The sequence below is a fragment of the Cottoperca gobio genome, chromosome 6 (genome assembly GCF_900634415.1).
Source record: "Cottoperca gobio chromosome 6, fCotGob3.1, whole genome shotgun sequence".
Taxonomy (NCBI): domain Eukaryota; kingdom Metazoa; phylum Chordata; class Actinopteri; order Perciformes; family Bovichtidae; genus Cottoperca; species Cottoperca gobio.
The window spans coordinates 8159276-8184516 of NC_041360.1; the positions used below are offsets into that span (position 1 = coordinate 8159276).

A 25241-nucleotide genomic window follows, 5' to 3' on the forward strand; every position below is an offset into this window, starting at 1 on the left:
TCTCTCTGTCTCTCCCCTCTCTCTCTTCTCTCCTTTTCTCCTCGCTTTGTCTCTCTCTCTTGTCTCTCTCTCTCTCTCTCTCTCTCTCTCTCTCTCTCTCTCTCTCTCTTCTCTTCTCTTTCTCTTTCTTTTCTCTCGCTTTTTCTCTCTCTCTTTTCTCGTCTCTCTTCTCTCTCTCTCTCTCTCTCTCTCTCTCTCTCTCTCTCTCTCGCTCTCTCTCTCCTTCTCTCCCTTTTCTTTTCTTTGTCTCTCCCTCTTTTTCATCTCTCTCTCCCTCTCCCCTTCCCTCTCTATCTCTCTCTCTCTCTCTCCTCGCTCGCTCTTTTCTCTCGCGCAGATCTCGTCTCGAGCGCAGGAGTAGATGAGGAGAGCTAGCTTGAGATGCGGTCGAGATGGGAGAGGGGGGCAAGGGAGGGGGGGGGGGTTAGCTCGGGCGAGATCTCTCTCTTCTCGCCCGCCCCTCTACTTCTCTCTTTTTTTGTCGCGGAGGGTCGCTCTCTCTCTCTCTCTCTCTCTCGCCTCGCTTTTCTTCGGCTCACCCTCGCTCCGCTCCCTCTCTGTGCATTTCATAGTAGGCACCAACCCCTAACCATGTTTGTGATTGATCTATAGTGCCCTCCACAACTCTTCTGTCCCCACTCCATCTCTGCCTCGTCTTAGTGTGAAACACTGGCATATCCTCGGGCTCCACAATTCCTCCCTACATTACCACCAGCACTAAATCCCCCCTCCACCCAACACACAAGCAGATAGAGTGCCTCTGGTGTTGACACTTAGAGAGGTCGAGAGAATCCTGCAGCGCAGCAGAGCTGTCATTCAAGAGGCTCCATCCTGCCTCAAGGTGAGCTCCCGCCTGCTGTCAGTGCCCCATGAAATGGCGGGTGACAGCAGCCTGAGACACGCGGAAGGAAGGATTCTAGAGGCTACACACACACACACACACACACACACACACACACACACACACACACACACACACACACACACACACACACACACACACACACACACACACACACACACACACGTATTTGACAAGCTTGTATGCACACATGAAGACAGATACATTTATGTCAATTAATGCCAAACATTTGCTGATTTCAGATGGTTTAATGAGGAAAGGGGCTGCTTTTCTCTTCTCTGTATCGTCGTAAATTGAATAGTTCGAGATTTTTGACTAATGGTGAAAAAAAGCCGGCATTTTGAAGACATTACTTTGGGCTCTGGGAAAACTTATTACACATTGTAACATATTACAATGTCTTTGTAGTAATTAGACACATTAACAACTTAAACAACAAACGAAGGAGCGCCTCTGTACGGCACCATGGTGTAATGTGAGACCAAAGATCTCTGTTCTGTTCAACATAAATATCTTTCTTTAAGTCCAACACACTGTAAAATAAATGCAGATTAAAAAGAGAGCAAACTGACAAGAAGGTCTCCAAGACGCTCCTCTACTGACCAGCCCAAACCAAAAACAACATGCAACAATCTGCTGCTTTTGTTTTAGAACCCCCAGAATGCTTCACTATTATTGTGTATTGAGAAAAGCTATGGAAAGAGAGTCCTTTTGAATGCCATATATGTTGAGCGAGTATGAGCTGAATGTACAGTCGATGAAGGATGAGACCACATTCATCCACTCACTGTCCGTCTGTGAGAAGTCACGGACTGCTCGGCCAACATCAAACTGTCAGCCGGATTCTTTACTTCACTACTGATGATGGAGAAAGGCTGCAAGGGTTTCTATAGCAACAGTCAGTGCTGGTTATATATCACAGGAGTGGAAAGAACCTAACCACCATATCTGTAGGATACAAAACAGGAACCTACTCTAGCTTTGAGTAGCCAATGGCTGATTCATTCCATTGCAAACTACAGAAGCTGGAAGGAAAGGTGTGTGGGTAGGGTTGTCTTTGACTCATAGTAGCTATGAAAGGGGCAAAACATATCTCTATAATCTCCCCCTGAGGTACTTAACACACATTCCAAGGAAGATATTATGGAGAAATGAGCACGACCCAAGGTATGGCCAAGCCCCATGAAGATTACCACAGAACTTGTGCTCAACCAAAACTAGCTCAAGAGCATAGTTCTCTACAGTGAGGCTCAAGTGAAATGCCAGGGGCAAATTTCATTACCGTGCAGAATTAAAAAGGCAAGCACAGACCGGCTTTCCTTCACTTCACCTCTCCTGCAGCTGGCCCAGCTAAAGTGTCCAGCATCATGAATGAAACTCCTGAAGGAGGACAGTGATCCGTGTCAGAACATGAAATCACCTGAACAGAGATTGGTGGAGATTGCTAAATCTTTCAAGCGTCATTACCCCGGCTCCGTTGAGGCCGCCAATGTCAAAAAGTCGTATGCATAGGGACTAAAATTAACATTAATTTCAAATTAAAGTTATAAAAACATAGAAGTATAAAAGAAGGTTAAGATTAACTTAAAATAAAAATAGTTAAATGAAGTTAGATAGATACCGCCACCGTCAGTATATTGGTCGTTTCTGCTAAATACAGACTTAAAAAAAGAAAATCACTCCAGTGCTTAGATTTGCGAGAATGGTTAGCTAAAATAGAATTTGCATTTTTAGATCTACCATAGTTGGAATTGGCTTTTATGAGCAGCTACTCATTCATATTGCTCTGGGTAGTAGCTGACAAACTCTACCCAGACACTGTCTAAAAGAAGACATTATGTAGGGCTGTAATGGAGACTAATGGTCGCACTGTCTCTTTGGTGTCTGACCTTGTGCTCAATCATGCTGCTGATCTCAGGCAGGAAGTTCTGGCTGATGACACGGTAGAGGTGGCGGTCCTGTGGGGAGGTTTTGTCCTTGATGCTTTCTGCCAGACTGACCCATTGTTCCTCTGTATCACACACAAGGGACCAGGCGCCTCTCTTACGGCCTTGGTAGAAGCAAAGAACAGAGACATTGACTTATTGATTCTCGGGAAAATGTATAGAGACCATTAAAATTCAGTGAAAGTGGTAGTCAAAACTCAAATAAAGCACAAATCCACAGAATTCTCGATGTAGTCAACATTGTATTCATCCTTTCACCTGTGTTAGGGCGGAGATCTTCCACAACATTTTCTGTCTTCACTTCTGTCACTTCACCTTCAAACTCACTGAAAGGTTAAACAAAAAAACATAGGAGAATTATAGATAAACAACCTTTCCACAAAGAACACAGTGATTAAAACTATTGCATCTTCAGCTAGTTGTAATCTAAGAACAACAACCGTCCTATACTTTGTGAATGAATTTATGTTTCAATGACTATTAGGCTTTTTGGACAATACGTTTGAATACCCTTTTTTCATGTACAATTTGGGACAAATTCCAAAACGCTGCAAGTTATATTCTATAAGTCCTTCCTTAGCCTTGTGCTTACCTTTTATCTTCCTTTCACTTAGAGCCAAATCCAAAAAGTGCAGTATACAGTAGCAAGGATGACAGGGTACATTTAGGAATACAAAAACACAGAATGCAATTACGACTGCTCTAATGTATACATCCATGACCAACATGTTTTTCCCAACAAGGGTTCAACGCATGTGGTATTAATCATGTATTACAGTTCATATATAGCAGTGGGCTACCGGTCAGACAACAACTGACTGAGAGCCAGGGTAATGACAACACAAGTCTTCAAAAACCTGATTATGTATCGTTTTCTCGAGCCATGCTTGTTCAACCTCTCACCATTATCTATGCACAAAAAGACCATGTGGCCAACAGCCATGGCATCTGCTCCGACAGTTAAATGTAAGTCTTCTTTTGACATAAGCAGTACATCTGTGCAACACATGCCCAACTGCACATCTGAGCATTTCTCTGCTATACGCTGTTGGCACTGACAACAAACAAAAATGTTTTTCTCACCTTAGCTGGGGGTCTTCCATTTTTTTCTTCTTTGGTGGTCTTCCCCTTTTCTTTTTCTCTGGTAATGTCAGCTCAGCGGTTTCACTGTTGGAAAAACAGCATGAAGTAGAAAATAAGTCTTTAAAATGATAGCCTTTTAACCAGGGTAATTAGCAATAGAAGACCTCTATAATTAACCCTCAACAGGCCTGTAAACGAGGGTCAAAATACTACAATTACACACTTACCACATGCACTAGTTAACCACAGAAAACCTGACCAGTGACATAACATTCATTCTTGGTGTACTGGACAGAAAAAGGATATACGCCATGCCAGGTGATGTTTACCTGATCCTATATGCTTTCCTCTTGACCGACTCCTCTTTGTACATACGGGTGCCATAAAAGTACCAGTAGAGGGCTCCATTTCCATCCTGCCCCAGCGGTTCCACTCTCAGGCTGTCAGCATCCAGTCCCTGAGGGGCGGGGTACAGTACATTGTTAAATCATGTGTATCTCCGTGTTTTTAAATCATCCATCGTTAGTGGGTGATGTCATTCAGTCCTTTGAGCCTACATGGCTGTGAATCATAAAGCCCTCAGTATATTTCATAAATTCCGTCTGCTAAATGATTTCAAAAAACCTGATCTCATGAGAAAACTGTACAATATATTAGAGGAAAATTATAAACTGAGACAGCATGAAGAGATTATTATTAGTGGCATCTTAATTAATTCCAGGATATACGTTGAGCTTCTGTTATCTCCGACGAGGTGTAATAAAAAGAAACATTACTTGTAAATTCAGTTAGACTGCACGCATTCTAGTGGTATTAAAGGATTAAAAGAATGAAAATGTATAGTGCTTTAACATTCACCAACCCGTGGCGCACACGCCCGCACGCACGCACGCACGCACGCACGCACACACACACAATAATAAAAGTAGTTTGAGGTTTTTTATGTACTAATAACAATGTTAATGGGATACAATGCTTACAGGCTAGGGCGGTAATATTTATGTGGTTTTAAGCATTAACTAATGTAGCTTTACTAATGTTTTTGCAAAACCTTGTACCCTAGTATCATTGCACGCAACAGCATGGCTGACTCAATCCAGTCAGAAAAGATAAAACTTCAAACCTGAGTATAATGCACGCATGAAAACAAATATGTCCAGATTGTTTGAGCTGATTCTCATGGACGTGTACCTTAAGCAGGTCAAAGACATCAGCAGCATCCAGGCGATAGTCGCACAGCCGGTGCAGCAGTTGCACCTGAGTGCGAGGAGGGAGGTTCTCAAAGGGGCCCTCTCGAAGAGGGTTGGGCTTCCCTTCTTCCAGCTCCCACCTGTAGCTGATGATGTCGTCCAGGTAACTGCTAAAGGCCTGGGGGCTAAAGGGCAGAGCAACAGAACAGAAGACAGACGGAGAGTGAGAGAGGCAGGTGCTATACGTTTCTCAAGACCCCATAACATGCATAACTTTCAACAGTAAGGACACCAGATAAAGTCTCCTAAAATACTAATATTGACAGGTTATTTTGGCATACACGGCAGCAGAGCAAATTCCTTAGAAATCTTTAAATCTTGCACTCTCATTATATTGTCACAGTAATCTTTTGTTTTCGTGTTCGTATCTATTCTATTGTTTTGTCTTTGCAGAATGAACACAACTAGTCATTCTGGTGCAGAATCCCTTTTTTATTCCTCCCCCCCCCCCCCCCCCTTAATTGTAGTATTGCTAGTATGGAGAGTTGTAATGGAGTGGTGCCTAACTGTCTTAGAGGATCTCAGGTAAAGCCAGACTATGTGAGTTAGGTACATCTCTTATGTCTTCCCTACTTGTGACTGGTGTCTGGTGGTTTCTTTTGAAGCAATTGTGATTTCCTCAGTTTGTTTTGTAACTGATGATGAGTTAGGCCTCCCTAATATGACTATTTAGGAAGGCCGATTCACTGTACATTAATTTGAAACACACTTGTTAGGCAATATAAATAAAGCTGACTTCAAATTTGATTACAGTAGTAATTTAGTTCCCATTACTTAAAGCCCCTAAAATATTTGAATCATTTATCTTAGATTCATTGATCTGACTCGTTACACATTGCTTCTGGTTAAGGAAGCTATAAGGAACATAAATCTGTATTAACTTATTATAACAAAAAAGAAAAGGAGAAAGAAGATTTTTTTGTCTATTGAGATCCGTCAGTATGGATAAATGCAACCAATTCAATTGCAAATGCCATGTGCAGATTGTAAAGCCAACACACCATTTCTCAATATCAACTAGCGTCCTTTTGTAATGCATAGCTTAGGAAACAAACAAAGTTCAAACTACCCTAGGGGCTGGTGAGACAGAGGAGGTGGGGCTGGAAAAAAAAGACTAGTTTCTTTGAATGGGAGTGAGGTTGTATCTCTGCTATGAGTCGGAGCTGGTAAATAAATGTTGGTTCCGGTTCAGGTCTCGCCGATTAATCTGTACCTTTCAGTTCCAACTCAGATGAACAGAACAAGGGCTTGGGGCAGGGGTGAGCATCTATGCAACAGCGTGGAGAAAAGAGGGACAGAAAAAAAATGGCTTATCTTGAAAGAGCAGTGTGCACTTTTCACACAGCTGCAGCCCCCACCACCCCCTCCTCACTACCCCATCTCGCTCCTACGTTCTGTCTCTCGTTCAACCCCAACATCCTCCCTCCTTCCTTTCCCCCGCTCCGGCAGAGCGTTTAACACGTGCGGATGAAAAGGGCAGCTCAGTGAAAGGCCAGTGCTGAGCAGCCACCCCCAGGATGCCAGCGCCTGTCCAGTCCAATAAAGCAGGTTGTCCTCCTGTTATCGGTTGCCTGGGTGGAGAAACTGGATCATTCCTGCCTCTCTTCTTATCGGGTCACTGGTACCACTATGCCTCTTTCTAATGATGGGCTAAAGTAGGAGGTGTATGAAGGGGGACTCCCCTTGAGAGATTAAACATATTTGTGGATTTGAATAAAAACCTCTGCTACGTACTCACTTTCTCCCATCATTTGATTACAGAGGAGAGAAAAGTTTCAGTGGCTGTGCTGTGTTCATATATTGCTGTAGTAGTAGAGCATGATTTCACCACAGACCTTAAGTCACCATATGGGGAGTAAATTCTGACTCCTCAGAGAGTCATTGTTCCAGTGACTCAGACTTCCTATAAAAAGCCTCTTGGGTGCTATGACTAATTTGAAGTAGCTGGAAATACTGCTTTATCTTGGTAGCTACATATCAAACAAACAAAAAACTGTGCATTAATTCTTTTCCATTGTGCCTCAAATGTTTTATTTAAAGACTGCACGGACATTGATACATTTTCTTTGGACATGTGAGAAATTGTTTACTTATTGGAGGAGTGTATTTTATATGTTTCTCTAAAGCCCTTGAGAAGGACTAGGAACCTAACCCAATAGTCACTGTCTTAGCTGCCATGACTGTGACAAACAAATAAGGCAAAAGGCCATTTCATTTGGTATGGTTGTGGCTAGAAAACAGATTCTACAGACCTCCAACATATGTGGATAAGAGAGTTGATAAATGTGTTGCACTTTGAAAGGTTCAGGCTCTCCAATAAGAACAAGACTCAAATATTTTTTTGAAATTTGAGCCCTGTACTAGAGTATCCTAGTACTAATGGACTCTGGTGGACTGACGGTGTAAATGTGTACCCTCTATTGCTGTATACACATTTTATTTTACCAGTAATGTTGAAGTCCTATGATTTGTTTTTGATTTTTTTCTTTCTGTATTTGCAGAAGATGCTTCCACTGTTCTAGTTCAAGGTTAAGACCTTCACCTAGGTTTGTTAAACCCAATACAACTCAGTGCATGTTTACAACTGCAGGTCGGACGCAGGTCGTCTTATACCATATCTCTTGCCCTTTCTCTTTGTGCTGACTGAAATGTGTGCATCGAACAGACTGCATTGCATTTCTAGTCAGATTCATAACTTTGCTTACTTATTTCTCCAAATATTTTAAAATAATACACTTCAATTAAAATGTCCCTAATTTAAAATATTTTACTTAGAAGCTGCTTGTGGTTAGACAACATTTAGATCTATGCTTAATCTGTTAAATTAATTTCTCAAATAAGATATCAATAAAGTATATATCTGGTAAAGCTGTCATAACAATATCAATTTGGTATCTTATCACCAACCACCACCAACTTTCCTTACTGTACTGAAACTAGACCATGACCCAAAACTCAGGTATGTATGTATAGATTGAATTGTGAACTGTTTGTACCTCTATACAGCAAGACTTCAGTGTCATTTCCAACTGGTCAACTGTCAAAACCTCATCCATCAGTTGAGGATACCATTAAACAAAAAGACCTTAAACTGCAGAATAAATTTGTATTCTACACTTACGTGATGTCATTGCGCTGGTAGCATCCTTGCAACAGACAAGCGATGAGGTCCCCGAGGAAGTCCAAGTCCTGCTCGGACAGGGCTTTCTCCAGCTCCTGGATAAACACAACAAATGAGACAGTCGAGTCAGTGCACACAAAGGAACTCTGCAAGTACTTTTACCGAACAGACCCGAGTTATCGGTACACATTTACAGATATAACATATCTTACTAAATGTTGCCACGATGCACAATGATGGAAACAGAGGAGTTTCAAATGATAACTTGAGCATTATTATCAAAACACAGGTGATTCTTGATGTATCAAACAATTGTTAGCCATTATATGAGAAAAGTAAAGTAAATGTCACAGCTGCGTGCTGAGACGTCAAAGAATATGACATGATAGTAGTGAGTTTTCAGCATACATGTTTGAAAGAGTTTGGTATCAGTGTAAGGTAAGCTGGCAGAAGCAGACAGCTGGCTGGAATTTGCAAGTTGTCTTATTAAGGCTTCTTGGTTTGCCAGTGGTTGTTTGGCTGGTGCCGAGGTTCAAGTTCAGCCATGACCCCTCTCCTGCCTGGCATTGTGTTTCAGCCATTGAGGTTTTATGAAGCGGCAGTAACCGGCAGAGCAAACTCTAAAAGGCCTGAAAGCACCGAGGAGAGATGGGAGGCAGCAGGGGCCTAGAGCTGCAACACAGCCATGCCCCCTCCTCTCCTTTGCTGACCAACCAAGACACAGCACCCCACACGGCTTCCCAGCATGCACTGCTCTCCCCAATGATACCCAAAAGCTCTGGAGTAGAACAGGAGGGGGAGAGAGAGAGAACACGATGTTGAGGGCAGAAATGCAAATGTTAAGTGCTCCGTCAGCCAAGGGTCCATTTCACTTAAAGCCCCCTTTTGCAGGATGCAAACAAGCCCCTTTAGACTGAAGCCCAACAGTCTCTTTTCAGAAAAAGACTGACACTGCCTGCAGCTTACCACTCCTTACCACTCCTAGTCTTTGCTCTCACACTTGCAACAGATCCAAACTCTCTGTCTCTCTCCCTCTCCCCTATAAACATTCCCAAAAAACTACTGCAGGTTCAAAAGGTTAAACAAAATGGTCCAAATATATCTCAAGGACGAGGAGGCATGTTTAATTGTTGTGCACTCACTCGTCTCTTACTCAGACTGCCTCTCGCTAGAGGAACCTGGTTGAGCTCAGGGGTCACCAAAGGTCAGCGTACACACCTCCCGGCCATGGAGAACGACGGAAGCCAGGAGCCAACAAGTCAGCACGATGAAAAACAGAGGAGGAGGAGGGGAGAGGCAGAAAGGAGGGTGAGAAAGAAGTTGAAAAACAGGATAAGATTGATGTTTCTGCTTGAAGTTAGAGTGTGAGGGAAACCTTCACAGCCTGCTCCTGCTTCTGACTGCACTACTACAGAAACATACCAGGAGAGTGAGTTTGATGACAACAAGACATAAGCAGGATAACCTGAAGTTACGGTTTGGTGGTTAAGGACAGTTTCATCTAGTCTACATGAAGGGAGTCAGAGCTTTGACAACAAAGAGACTGATTCAATGTTTAAACAGTTTCTCAAGCAAGCGCATGTGTCATGGCTTGTTCATAACTATGTCATAGCCATGAGCTCTGATCATTAAAGGATAGTTAGATAGTGTATGTTTCTCTGTGAGTACTAGCGCATGTGCATAGGATGCCGAGAGATCTTGTGTCACGCTCCCTTCCACTTCCTTGTTCCCTGTCAGGCAGCCTCTGGGCCGGAGTTAGCCCATCCATCAGAGACAGACTGCACTTTGATCACACTTCGAAAAAGCTGGGGGCCAGGGCTGGGGGAAGAGTGCAGAGTTGAGTACAGCACAGCAGAGAGCAGGGCTTCAGCCCCTGGATTAACACCACCCTGCTCCACCTTTGAAGTGCCACACTGCATCTCAGATGGCAGAGGGAAGTGGAATTAATGTGGTGTACGTGCCCTTTCTTCAGCCATCCATCCAGCCGGCCAATCTCTCTGTGGCCTGGTGCTAACAAACACTCATCTTGATGAAGGGCTGCAAGGGACACCCCACTGCAGCTGGACATGTCCTGTGGGAACCTTTCCCCCTAATCAGCACAAACAAGTAGCAACCAAACCAATACACTACAAGGACACAACGCACAGCCTTTGGCAAACATTGTCAACAACAGACATAAACACACACTTTTTCATACACGTGTCTTAACAGAATAAACACAGTGCAGTACTTTGGCTGCTCCAAATTAATGATCAATGGGACTCAAAGATAAGAGGGCTTGATAAGTGATATGCTATAAACTGCATAAATCATAGAGATAAACTGTCATATTTATCACTGAGCTACTACAGTAAAAAAAACAGGCTATTCAAATTCACACACACACACAGGACAAAGATTGAAGTCGAGGCTTGTCAAAAAAGGTGTGTCATCACTACAACCCTGCTGTAGGCCTGGCTTGCAATCAGCAATTTACCCTGAAGGTATTTGCCACTTCTCTCACCCGACTCCCCTGCTGTTTTTCTCTCACTTCTCTCGCTGGCTTAACCTCTTATTCCTCTCTACCACACCATTTTCCTCCCCCTGTCTTGCTGCATAGTGTCTATGAGGGCCTCTGAGGCATTCTATTATTCCCCTGACAACACCCTTGCTCCACTCTCCAGCCCACTCTTTTCCTCTCTCTGTATTGCTTATCTCTCCTCTCCCTCCACACATTGTCCTCAGACTCCAGACAGTTGCTGGCTCCACTGTAGTTGAGGACAGTGCAGACTATTTTGATTGGCAGCAATTCTCCCAAAATTGTATCTTGGCATGGTGGGGGAAACAAAGCAGCATCTAGACAGAAAATATCCACTCAAAACAATTGTTTGAGGCCCTGTCTCACCTAGCCGTCTAATCAGTAGAATGGCAAACAGTGTGAGAAGTAACACCTGTGGCGTCAACACAGCTTGCCACTTGTCGTGTTCTCATTCTCACAAGAACCTGCCACACCTAATGTTCGTCCACTGACATTAACCGGTTACATTTCCTGAATTTTCCCAGTAAAGGGCAGCAGCTTCTGTCACTCATGCAAGCAATGCATTAATATAATTTTAACCCTATGTGGCCACACACACGGCCACACAACCACACACACACACTTTGTTGTTCATATCCATACCGCTAATGAACGCAATACTTTTTTCCAAAAGCATGCCAGTATGGAACTCAAGCTGAATTTATACTTCACGCAAGCTACATCAAGCTGGCAGAGTTGACCGGATAAAAAAGGGTCTCCAAATGGCAGTCGAGCAGTGTGGTGAGGATAGAAAAAACAGAGCTGTAAAAGCATGACAGCTAAATCAAGTACTGTCATGTGACTTCAGGTACTTAGGCTGTTCAAGCTGTAGCTGTTCAGGTGCCTCTTAGATAATGTTGACAATGACAAATCTTAATAAAAAAAATTCTATTCACCATTTGTAACTTGTAGGTGGATGAAGAATTTTACATAACATCTCATGTAGCCTTTGAAGACATGTAATGATTCAGAGATTGTCAGAAAGAGCATATGAACCCAATAGCAACAGTCAAACGGTGCAGGGGATGACCTATTAGCTAAAGCTAAAAGGCTTTCCGTAATCCTTCTCCTCTTTGTATGCTCTGCCTTTGTACAATGTTCTTGAACCATCCTTGAGGCGTCTTTGCCCTCTCTAGATTTCATCACACCCCCATATATAAACCCCAAACACCCTTGATGAAAACACTTGGCTGAGCCATCAACCTTGCACATTACGGACTTGTCTTGTCCTTGTAGGTAACTCATCATTCAGACCAGCACTCTGACCTGAGTTCTATCTGAATGGGTTGATGCATGTCAGTAAATTCTCAATTACGACCATACTCCCAACCAGAGATAAACATGGGTCGGATGCTTTGTTGGATCCCTGGCGTTAGAGCCCATGCGTCACTAGTAGGTGATAAAACCGAATGATATTGATGTCTAAACACCATTTAACCTATTCCCCAAAAAGAGAGAGAGAGAGAACAAAAGAAAGACAGACCAATGGGAGAAAAATAGAAAAGTACACAGCAAGCGAGAGTTGAAACTGAAACAGCTTTTCTATCAGATCCAGTGAAATTCTGTGTTATTTTTTTGTTTACCAGTGAAAGGTATGGCACTGCAGACTTGAGTCTCTATTAAAGGTGGTAACTAGAGATTTACCTGTGACAGCTATCTCATAAGAACGGGCCCAACCGGGGTCAAATGTGTATTCAGCAATACTGCATCATACACACATCTGCTGTATGAAAGTTTTTTTTCTCCCCTTGTTAATTACAGGAGCAGGTATGGCATATGGCAGAGATACATTCATCACAATCAGATAAAGAAGCACAGGGATTGGATAAAGTGCAACGGAATTTGATCATTGCCTGCGGTATCTTCTGACCATCCAGCCAGACCAGTTGGACCAAATGCCACAGAGTGCGTAGTTACCGCTTCGGTAGAAGAGCCCAAATGGGAACTAAGCTTACCCAACTAGGACCTAAGGCTATTCCATTGCCCAGCCTGCTCCTGGCTGATGTCGCAGGACAATAAGATAAGACTCAGGCTAATGTCAAAGTTGACGGACAATGTTTCTGCACAAAGAATTCACCCTTGTTTCTGTTGCTGCCGTTTACATTACTCCAGATGCAAATAAAAAATATATTTTTTTGTTCTGTTTTGTCATGTTTTTCTTGTGTAGAACAGATGGACTAGGCTACAACTGCATTTGGTCAATAAATTATCCTTGAATCCATAACGATGCCAAGCTAAAGATGAGTCTCCACTAGGACAGAACTCTAGGTCTCTGTTTGACATGAGATCAAGGATGGTAAAGGTTACAAGACATGAGACATGAATCAACTAAGAAGAGGAGAGTAGAATATATTTTTTAAAGAAAGGATACATCAAGGCTAAACTGACTTCAAGGCACCATCTGCATTTGCAGATAAAAGTGCAATGGGCTTTTTTCAGTGGTTCATTCATATCTGTAAAGGGAGGAAAAACTGAGATAAAATGTATGTATGCGTGTTTGGCCAATGCAAGTGGCAAGTGAGAGAGAGAAAGACGGGGTTGTGATAAGCAATGCCGCAGCATATGCATCAGCAGCTCCAAGGTTGTGGCAGATCCACAGAGCCTGTAGTATCAGGGGGTTGGCCTCTCTGGCTTCCCTCACAGCAGATACTTTCCATGCCACTGCCGTTAACAGCTCCTCCGGGGTCTATATCACCAACAGTTGGAGGACGTGTGCACAGCTAGCTGGAGGGGGAAGGGAGGCCTGTTTGTTGTGTAAAGGGCCCTCTCTTCCTCTCCTTAGCTTCTTTCTTTATTTCTTCCTCCCCCACTCCCCTCCCACTTTCATCTCCCACATGGTTCCTCCAGGAGCCATCATCTGACAACACCCTCCACCCCCACACGTAACCACCTCCTGCCACATGACAAACATGCACACACAGCCATAACACCACAGGAAAACGCCCTCGCATCCTCAGGATGTACTGTTCATCTGATCATCAGAGGAAAGCATCTAACTGACACATCAAAACAAGAACTTGTTGGGTGATTTGCCTGCATAGTCAGTCTTGATTTACGACATGTCTGTTGCCAGAGTGAAAAGTTGTGTCCTCCACACCTGTCTTAACTAGCATGTTGACACATTCAAACAACTAGAGCCTACAGGCAAGGACACCATTTGTTCATGAAAATATGTGAACAGGAAGAACAACTACAGGTGGATCTAAACGAGCTGCACTACCATGTGGGCACAGTGACAAAGACTAAATATAGCTCATATACTACACAACTGGAAGGTCAGTTTCAACATTCAACTGAGTGTTATTATAGTGTGTCAGGGTCAGGTGGGACAGGTGGTTGGGATGGGCAGGAAAGACTGTGTGTGGGGGAGGGGAGGCACGGTTGAGGCATGGACGGTGGACAGATCCTTCCTGAGACAGACAGGGACCCTTTGCCTTGGCCTAGCTCCCTTGCTATTTGGGTGAAGATCATTAAGCACAGGAGATGGGAGGCCACCCTGTGCAGCCCGGCGCCTCTCATACTTCCACTGTCAGCTCTGAGGAAACCACATAATCAACTTCCTTATATAAAATGGAGCTTCCTGCTTTAGACATCCCAGTGGTCCCATTCGCTGACTACATAAACATGCACCCGCATATACGTGCACATATACACACACAACCAGGTCGTTAAAATTCAGCCTTCTGGCCCTGAGGTGAAATAAATAGTTCCTGACCAGTGTGGTTGTAGATGGCGGAGTGAAGGGTCTTGAAATGGAGAAAACAACATGAAGCAGATGGCTTGCGGTCCTTAAGTTAAAGCACAAAGACATGAGGAGGAACTGCTACTTGAGATGAAAAGTAGCCTTTAGAGAAAATGTTTAATTACGAAATATTAAAAGAGTTCACTGAGAACAGAAGTGTATCTCTTTCCAAAATCTAAGTGAAACTTCGGAGACACTGCTCAGTGGCAAAGACACCTAAATATGTTGGGCAAACAGGTGGTGCAGGGGCACTGCAACCCTGAAAATATCTAGACATTACCCCGAGGAGCCGCATGTGAGAACGTAAACAGCGGCATTAATCTGATCGGACATTAAACAGACTTTCACTTTTAACACTTCTGACACAGACAATCCTCTGTTGTGTGCTACATGTGTGGACCTGAATCTCCGCATATTGTTACACATATTGTTCATATGACACAACTGGCTGTGTTTGCAGGTGGGAAACCTGAACTAGTGACTAACAGTGGTGAAATGTAGTACATTTACTCAAGTGGTGTACTTAAATACAATTTAAAAAAAGGTACTTGTACTGTACTTGACTATTTCCATTTCATGGTTCTTTATACTTTTACTCGAATACATTTAATTCAAAGCTTTAGTTACTTTGCAGATTCAGATTATTACATTTAAATATAATCAACTAATAAATTACGATATGTTATTATAGAATAATCTCCCCCGCTGTATATAAACTCATTGTTATCAGCTCCTCCTTTACCAGCTGCAACATTCAATCACACATCAATGCAATAATATTTATAATTCAATGGTGTAATATATACGATTCTGAAATGGGCCAGTCTGTATATTAAGTAATTTTACATTTATTACTTTAAATATATGTTGATGCACACTTTTGTTCTTTAACTTGAGTAAAACTGGGAATGACAGACTTTATTTTACTTGTAACTGAGTATTTTTACACTATGGTCTTAGCCTTCTACTTTTACTTAAGCAACAGAACTGACTACTTCTTCCATCACTGGTGACCAAAACATTTCTATTCAGTATGTTGAATGCATGCAACAGAGGAAGTTGCAGAGCCTGTTGCTTGAAAGCGGTTCTCACTGCATCTCACTGATTCAGTAGGTATTGTATTCTGTACAGAAGATGTAAGATGACAGTGTCGGGTCTTGTTGGCACTAGTTCTGTGAAGTCAGCCTGGCGTGTAAAGGTCCTGATATTCTAAAAAACAATCCTGTGTGAAAAAACACAACCCTCTAATTCATTTGAATAAGACCCCTCCATTAGCTGCAAAAACAAGTAGGGTCAGCCAGCAAAAAAGTTGAACTACACTCCGCTATTGATGCAATGCAATGCAACATTATCTGGTAAGAACCTTTGTAGTCTAATGAAATATGTTCCAAGTAGATATCTATCCATCTAGATTGCTTTGTAACATGAACACTGCATGTTGACCGTTTACGTTGTGATCGTCGTGACGAAAGATAAAAATTAATCAATTTTCCAGACATGAAAAGTCCTGTGTGTGAGCATAACAAACTATTAACCAATGTTTTGGTGTCTGATAAGCCTTTAAGTAGTTCCTACAACTGTACTTCAACTATTAGATAATATTTTATTGTGTCACCAACACGCCCACAACATCAAAAGGCTGTCAACATCATCCAGTAAGGCACTGCATTCCTAGATATCATCTCGTGTCACCAGTAACTGAAAAAACATTCCCAAAACAATGCAACCGCCATTGTATTTAAAAAAAAAAAAAAAAACTCAGAACTGCATTTTGTCTGAACGCCAACTCAGACCTAATATTTCCAAATTGCAATGTCATAGGTCTCTACTTTATATTTTGAAAACAAACCGTGTAAAGAGATACATTGGGGTTGAAAACACTCAAAGTGTGCCAACCAGAAATCTTTATTTCAGCCTGTGGCCCCCTGCTATCCCTGTAGTCAGCCAAGTGTGTGCCAGTCTACACTAAAACCTCACAAATCCACACCCCTCCTATGCGTCCCCTTGTGCCAGCTCTCAGTCAACTCAGCATTGCTATAAAACATATCAACTCAAACTTTTGGAGTAACATTCACAATGCTCCCTCCCTCTTTACATTGTTCTTTTTTTGTCAACTTTGTTTTCTATATGAACAAACGGCAACATGTTACAAAATAACTCTCTTTATTTCCTCCTCTAACTGTGGTGTTGCATCACACACAGACAAATAGACACAAACACAACACACTGTTTCTTGGCACGCTAATCACATATATTAACCAGTGACTCCAGTAAGTTTTCCAGGGCTCCCACTGGATGAGACCTTGTTTGGTGAAGTTCTCATCACTTGGTTTCTCTCAGTCTTCTTATATTTGCTTCACAACCATCAGTCTTCTCATCTTTGCTTCACAACCAGACGCAAAAGGCACAGAGTGAGAGAGCAACACTGGAGGGACGCCGCCTCAGACTGGAGACAGAGAGAGGGAACCATGGGGAGCTGCAACAATGGAGCTGGCTGAAACAAACCCCGGTGTATGTGCCCCTCTACCTCCCCCTCTGTGCACACACTCCCCATGTGAAACCATCTGATGCATGTACTGCTGCTCTCACTTGTCAATCACAACTGGGGGAAGGGCCACAGCCACTTACAAAGCCCCCCCCTCACAATGAAAGCAAGGGAGGGTATTAAAAAAGACATACAAAAAGGTTCTTGATCTTCGAGGGTTACTCACAGAGTGTGAAAAAGTTTTGAAGGCTTTATATGAAGCCTGATCTGGAAAGGAAAGTGTCAGAGGTTGGTGTCTGTGAGGCTGTAAGAAGGGCTGAGCTGGGGATATGTCAGTGGGTGGGACCGAAGGAAAGAAAGGGAAAGGGATGAGTGATGAGTGAACAGTGCCAATCTGGGATGAGAATGGATCATTGTTGTGTGTGGGTCTCTAATCTCCTCACTGAAATTGATAACGGGGGAAAATCAGCCCACGGTTGAAGGTAAAGTTATCAGTGATTTACGTCACCAGCCACGACTGATCCCTGATGATGATGATGGTAGAGATATCACAGATACCAAATTCCAACCTCTGCCTACCGTTGCTGGTGATATGCTGCCACACATCTATACTACAACCATCCTTGGCCCTCGCATTAAAGCCCCCTAATTGAGGCCAGACTGGCAACACATATAAAGTGACAGTTACTGTATAATCCAAAACAAAACTAGGAATAAGCTGTGTGTCTGTCTGAAGTTGGGCCACGATTGGGCAACACTTAAGCCATGATCCTATTCCCCGTTAATCCATTTGCTTTTTAGACAACAGAAACAAGGACGTGCTCACAGGCTGCCCGCTCTTGCTTATTTACCAGATCTAATAGGACTAAATCTTCTTTTACAATAACACTGGATGCTTTACGAAAATAGGAGCCCCCCCGAGAAGGGCTTCAGCAGCAGCAGCTAGCACCCAGTCAGAGTGGAGAGCCTCCACCCTCCAGGGGGAAGGGAAAGAAAGAACCACCATCTGGGGTTTAGTCATGGTGATGCCAGGGGCTGGGGCTCAGGGACAGGGAGGCTGCTGGGGCTCGAGAAGGGGATGGGGTAGAGGGTCTGCTAATGGGTATGGGGTAGTGGGACGAGTGATGGCAATAAGGACTGGGACTTGGGGAGGTAAAAGTGGGGTTAGTCCATGAACATGCCAAACATAAGACTGGAGGCGATGTAGATGAAGCTGGGTTGCAGGAGTTTGGCAAATTATGATGAGCGAGAAGATATTACACATTTTACAAAATGTTTTACTTTAAAGTCCCACCCCAACAGGTGCAACAAAACTTGAGTGAGGGCGCTGTCAATCAAGGACAATCTGTACACAAACACAGTCCTGAGAAGAGGTCTAATCTGCCAGAATAACTGAAAAACACCCGTGTAGGTGTACAGGGCCTTTAAAGGTTAAGGAAATATTCAGGAACTGAGTCTTTCCCCAATGTTAACAAGCTGAACAATATAAGAAAGAATGACAATGGGGAAAACACTACAGTAGCACTTCAATAACTGAGCTCTTTGCCAACAATTGCACAATAAATATTGGTTCCAACTAATCAATCACATCATTTATACATTGATTAACAATGGCTGGAGATAAGGATATAACTAATCCAATCAAAATCATCTTTTGAAACATTGTTTTGCCTAACAACACACCTTAACAAATCACATTGAGAATGAGTTATTCATTAGGTGGCCCTGCAATTAAGTATTTAAAAAAAAAATTAAAGCTACAGTCATTTCAGTAAACACTGCTTTCTGGTTCCAGAAAGAGATGGGCTTAATGTACGAGAGAGAGAGTGACAGATATAGCAATCAAGAAATTAAACTGTGGTTACTACCAAAATAAAAATAGTAGCACATAACATTCACAGGATCAATCAGTCATTCAGGTAACAGGACTGGTGATAGACACTGTGACCAGAGTGAAAACATCAGTAAGATGTCGCATATTTGATAAAAATGGAATTAGGAACAGCAACAGCCATTCTTCTCACACCAGGGTGGCTGATGAATGTCTGTGAAGAAACTAACTGGGACATAAACTAAAGCTGAACTACTGAAAAAGAACAGCTGCTATAACGCAAATGACACATGACTTTAAAATGTAAGGTCAACTCTAGACCCACTTTGAATTCATGATTATATCATTCACAAATTGGATACCGTTTTTCCCACACTAAATCAAAGTAAAACTGAGAAGCACAGAGGTTGTTAATCCTGAAACAAGAATAAAAGTGAACCTTAAGCATCTACAGCAAAGTTAGCATCATTGTGAGGCTGTTCTTGGGCACTGTGGTGCTTTGAGCTAAATGCTAACAACAACATGCAGATGTTTAGCATATAAAAATGTTTAACATAATTACCGTTTTAGTCTAGCATGTCTAATATTTGATCATTATATTATTAGGGTCTCCTTTTGGAACAATGACAGATATTTTACAGGGGAAGTGAGAACTTTGTCCTGCTGAAAACCTCCTGAAAAGTCAGAGGATCACAGAAATCATAAGGATTTCAAACAAACTGGATTAAAGTGTGGACGGGCTGTCAGACTTTTAGGCCCATACTTAAAGATTATTCTCCAGACAGAACAAAATTAGTCACTTCAGTGTATAAGTATAACTTGTTTTGCTAGGTTTCTCTTCATTTCTTGACCCAAACTAGGATGGTAAAAGCCATCATTAGCAGACCACATCTTGGTATGAGAAAAGGAATATTCTGTCTCAAAAGGTCTCAAAAGTGCTGGCTGGCTTTGACGGCCCATTACTGTGTCATTTCAGTTTTTTTTCATCAGATCATTCTTGTCAAATTAAAAGTATGAACTACCAAATGCCACAGATTCGATCAAGGGGGGTTTGAACACCAACATGGCAAACTGCAAAGAGCTATGTTGGTCATGTGTACATGAAAAATCCAATTTGAAGGCTTATAAATGTCCTCTTAAAGAAAAGGCCAATTTAAGACAGGATTTCACAATTATGACAGCCAGGTGATGAAAATACATTGAATAAATGCATGATAATGTGCCAAAGAGGCTGCCAGCAGAGCATGGAGTGGGAAGATGACAGGGACAGAGGTCTTTGGCATGAAGGGCACATCATTGAGGATGCAGCAACAGAGACAAAAAGCCAGGCAAAGAGGGCTGGCATTTGACCCTGGGCCTCCTTCCTGCAAGTCACTCTTGCACTCTTTGTGCTTTCACTACCTAGCTCACTCACTCTCCATCTCTATGACACTTTTCTCCACTTCCCCTGTTTCCCCTTCCCTCCCACTCTTTTTTCTCCTCTCCATCTAACCCACTCAAATCTCTCATACACACGCGCACACAAACTGCTTTCCCAGCTCACTGCCTGCGGCCTGAGGAAAGTGGAAACCAGCGACAGTGAAGTGTATCAGCCAAGGAACAATGTGCAAGAGGCTGTTTTGTAAGGCAAGCCAAGGAGATTGGTGGTGGTGGTGGTGGTGGGGGGGGGCTCCATTATCACTGACCAGCACCATAGAGAAAAAGGGCTGCCCCAACAGTACCACAGCAGTTTTGTCGGACTCACTCACTGAGTTTGTCAATATCCACTCTGGTAGCAGTTTCACAGGGTACAAAACATTGTGGTGTCAAATGTGGCAGTCATTACAAAAGCCTCCATTAGGAGAAGAAGAAACAGGTGTTTCAGTGACACGGTTACAGTATATATTTCTTCAGTTGCCTCAGCCATCGTGACTTTTCCATACTTATTACACTTCCGCTTGCATAGAACATGTTTGCATGTTTTTTTTAATGTGATGAAATAGGCAACAAGACCTTAGACTTGTCACTCTGAACAACTGAGCTCCACAACAAACTAATGCTGTAAAGGTATTCACACCCACACCCTTATTGCTCATCTCCAATAGGTGACACCAGAGGAGAAAAACAGAATAGACATCTAACAACATAGAAACGAGTGTGTTGAGGCCCTCAGCAGCCACAACATTGACCTATGCTGTCTATAATACAGGAAAATGGTGACAAAGACTGACAAAGGACAACAGCAGCCAATATAAGATGCTATGTCCACAAGGAAGGACTGATGGTATGTCAGAGAATGTTGACACTAAAACTCAGGACATAGTGAAATCACTTGACGCTCCACCACTCTGTCATGACCAATGACAGCCACTTCCTGCCCCCCTTTCCACCCATAAATCTAGGGTAATTATACCTACACAACCATAGATAGGACTGCAACTGGAGCTGGCTGAAATTACACAACCACTCTAACACAAGCGCACCCAAAAACATATCTTAGAGGAAGACGAAAGAAACCGATCTTCAAGTTGAAAGACTTTGTCAGGTGTCAAATTTATATTGATTGATTATTACATCTGAGTGGCTCATCAATTTTCATCAACCGTAACTATACATGTCAAGGCAAAGGCAAAGGCAACAGAGGGAGAGAGGGACTGCCCCAAGTGCTACATTCGTAACAGTGCCCAGGCCAGCTTGTCTTGTTGCTGGTATGTGGCATTAAGCAAAACAAACATGCTGGATCCAAATGGCCTCACTCTGTAAGAAGTCATTGCTGACTACTGTTTTACACTATCCGAGTGCCAGAAGTTAGTGTGAATATTTTAGTTTGCAAAACCAAAGAGAAAGAACTAGACTAATAAGACCGGACTACATGAGTTGATATCTTAATATTGTCATATCTAGTGAAGTGATTTGTGCGGAGTGTATCTGCAGTGTTGAAGACAGAAGGTCAAACTAAGGCAGTCTGCATTGCCTAATTTTTATAACTTCCTGACATCTGACCAAAAGCCTACTTAACACACCAAATGGCAAGTAGGACACCTCTGTAAAAGCAGAGCTCCAAGCACAATCTTGCCTGAAAGTACATATAGCATTCTTAAGGCCACATTCAGTGGCATAAGAGCCCTATGGGCAGTACAATACTAGGGAATGCATTGGGCATACTGTTTACGAAACTACTAAAGATTTTTTAATTCAAGTGGGCAAATAGTTGTATGGATATTTTTTAAATAATTCAAAGCTAGACAAAGGAGCATTTACATGACAAATTTCAGAATGGGCCAGTTTATTGTGATCTAGCTCCTCAAGGTACTTAAATTATGATTGGGCTATTATTGAAACTATCAAAAGCCTCCATATAAACACAACTACCTAGTATTCCACTCACCAACAACACAACACATACCAGCATTAAGGACCTTGGATTTGTACACTACGATATAAGAAAGCCCACAGAAATACTCCAGTAGAAAGAAAAACAGAGGAAAAGAAGCAAGAAAAACCTGATTTCTTGTTTTGCACACTACAGAGCCATTTAGCACACATATCAAGACAGAGTTTGATAAAATGTTATGTTATTACATGTGTGTTTGCCTTTTGTATTTAATATGTTAGCCTACTTTTTTTCTTTCTGATTCTGGATCAGTTAATGCACACTTTTGCAATCAAATATGAATATATTTATCTGGAGATGCAAATGGTAAAGCATATGTTTTGAATATTAAACTCTCACCATGTGGGGTACCTGCACGGATTAACATCAGTTATAATGGATAAATAAGTATTCCATCCAAATGCCTATTAGGTTTCTCACACACATATGTTCGACAAAATACAGTCACTTTTCAAGCCTAGAAATGAGAATCTGATGCTCAAACAAGAAAAAAATCCAGGATCAAACGTTGTCACATAGCCATCATTCAGAATCATGACATTGGCTAATGTCAAAATTAACTCTTTGATGAGTTCAGATACCACAAATATGCAACAAGATGAACTCAGTAATTTGTGCTTTACTTCTTGTTGTCCCATCCAAAACAGTTTCAAGCAAAGATTTCAGCACTGACACTACATCACAGATGCAACATTGCTCAATTTTCCATAAACATGTATTTACACTAAAGCAGTAATCTTCTATTACCATTTACTGTCTAGCTGTTATTATAACTGCAGCTGCAGATAATATTAATGATAACCAACGGAGTTATGACCTTGAACACTTGTGTGTCTGATTGAAATGTCAAAGTATAAGACTACTACATCAATCTCAATATTTCCTCGAAATCCAGTTGAGGGGGGTGTATCCGCACATGTGATCTGCTTAGTGATGCGGTTAAAGACGAATACATCATTTGTACTGGTATGGCATCACAACGACCCTCGTGTTAAACATAACTGGTATCAGATAAATCCTTTGTAAAGTTAAAATCAAGCTGCTCAACCGATGAGTTCTTGGCAACTGGATAACTCATTATTAGCTTTAACAATAATTATTTATTTCCGCGTAAACCCCATTTTAAGGAGACACTCAACTTTCATGTAAACTAGGCGCAATGCGATCCCCCATCTGGCTTGCACGTCGTTTAATAACAAAGCGATGCCTGCGTGTGTTTCTCTGCCGAAGGGGGTGGGGATGAATGAGTGATGGAGACTGTTGATGCGTGATGTTGACCTTAGCAATTTCTTTAAAGTGCAATCATTCCTCGATGGATTAAACAATCGACATTAACTCTGTTGTAGTACTTGAATAGATAGACCTACATGTTGGAATTAGCTGTTCTGTAAAGTCCGAATACATCTGAAGGAACAAGGGGGGTCGAATCGATGATAAAGTTGTATTATGTAGACGTGGTGTAACACATTTCGCTTATTCTTTGATAGAACAGAAGGCGGGCGGGCGATCTTACCTTCATAACTTATTGTTTACTCGATTGATATCGGAAAGAAACGTTTAAACCATCGCCTCTTTCAACAAAACAGGACTTGGTCGAGCAAACAATGCCTGAACAGCATCTGCGTCCCTATGGCTACCCAAGCCAGATGGCTTGCAACTGCAAGACAATAAACTAGAACCTCACGCCATTAACTTAACTTTATATGACAGAAAAAGGAAACCAAACACAGCCACACAGTAAGCAGGACAAGTCAAGTTGTTGCGCGACTTTTCGCTCTACAAATACATTCATACAGTCGCTTAAATAGCCTTTAATCTAAAAAAGGTTAACACTTAAACGTTCACAAGTTTCGTATTGTTTTGACGCTTTATCACACAAGCATGTTCTCATCAGATCTCATTCACTTTTTGTTTGAATTACCTGAAATAAGGTTACACTTCAACATAAACATGAGGCTCTGGCTAAATGAAAACAAACGAGTGGCACATGGTGTTTGTTACAAGAGCACCTTTATCTAAAGTTACTCAGGAACATCCAAGCATCCGTGGATATAACGTTAGAGCAACATGTAACGTTACTATAGACATCGGACCATACAACTGTTTAATGACTGTCACATTCAGCTGACGTCTCTTATGACATTTTTCAACTTTGAGGACCGGTAATTAGCTAGCTTTGATCTGTGCTAGCTAGCTAGCTCGTTACCTAACATGATCGCCTTAGTAACGTTAACGAACGAGAAGTTCAGAGGACACTGCTAAGCTGGTTAACCCGATAGCTAGTTACACAAAAAACACTCCACGGACCACACAGACAAAAAAGCTGACATAAACAACTTTTCATTTCCGTAATAAAAGACATTCATGTTACTGCAAGCAACCACACTTTTAATTTACCTCTATTTCAAAGTCTGGAAGGTTGAACGCTGTCCTGAACAGCGAGCAGAAATGGGCTATGGCGGGGACTTCCCACCAAGACTGGATCTCTTCCACAGAAACTGTACATCCCTGGGACATTTTCGGACTTCAGAAATTGTGTAATGTTTGTTTCTCACATTAGAAAGTAGTTTCTTCAGCGACTTATAATGTCTCTGTAACATTACAAATACGAAAAAAGTTGCTGCTATGGTCCTGTTCGGACAGTTGCCATTGCGACCCGGGAAGCACTACAATCTGTTTCAATCAGAGTCTCACCGGAGCTGAACAGATGGGAAGGACGATACCATCACAATGTGAGCAGGGGTTGACGATTACTTAGCACTATATGTTAACCTATATGTGAACATGCCTAGCCTGTATAGCGTCAATCATGTTTATGTTTTAGACCAATAACTTGTAACTGTTAAACATATTTGCAATTGTATTAGTCTGTTCGGTATAGTAGCAAAAGTCTAAAGTCAACAGTGCCCCATTGGCTTGATAGTGCGGCCGCCGTTTAAAGGGAATGCTTTTGAATGTTGAATGAATAAAACAAACTAAAAAGATGAACCA

The 25241-nt window shown here is 42.1% G+C and overlaps 1 protein-coding gene across 2 annotated transcripts in view; it reads right to left on the reverse strand.

Annotated features, from left to right (window-relative positions):
- The window catches only part of cecr2 (CECR2 histone acetyl-lysine reader), a 37078-nt gene extending 12168 nt beyond the window's left edge, over positions 1–24910 (reverse strand). Inside the window, exons 1-7 of one of the 2 annotated variants that reach the window (XM_029434561.1) lie at positions 24648–24910; positions 8263–8357; positions 5083–5266; positions 4221–4348; positions 3892–3975; positions 3067–3134; positions 2752–2912 (exon numbers count right to left, since the gene is read on the reverse strand). In XM_029434561.1, the coding sequence (XP_029290421.1) occupies positions 2752–2912; positions 3067–3134; positions 3892–3975; positions 4221–4348; positions 5083–5266; positions 8263–8357; positions 24648–24767 (840 nt within the window). In that variant the 5' untranslated portion in view covers positions 24768–24910. The remainder of the gene's footprint in view (positions 1–2751; positions 2913–3066; positions 3135–3891; positions 3976–4220; positions 4349–5082; positions 5267–8262; positions 8358–24647) is intronic. The other variant, XM_029434562.1, reaches the window with a different exon arrangement.
- Positions 24911–25241: the final 331 nt, after the last annotated feature.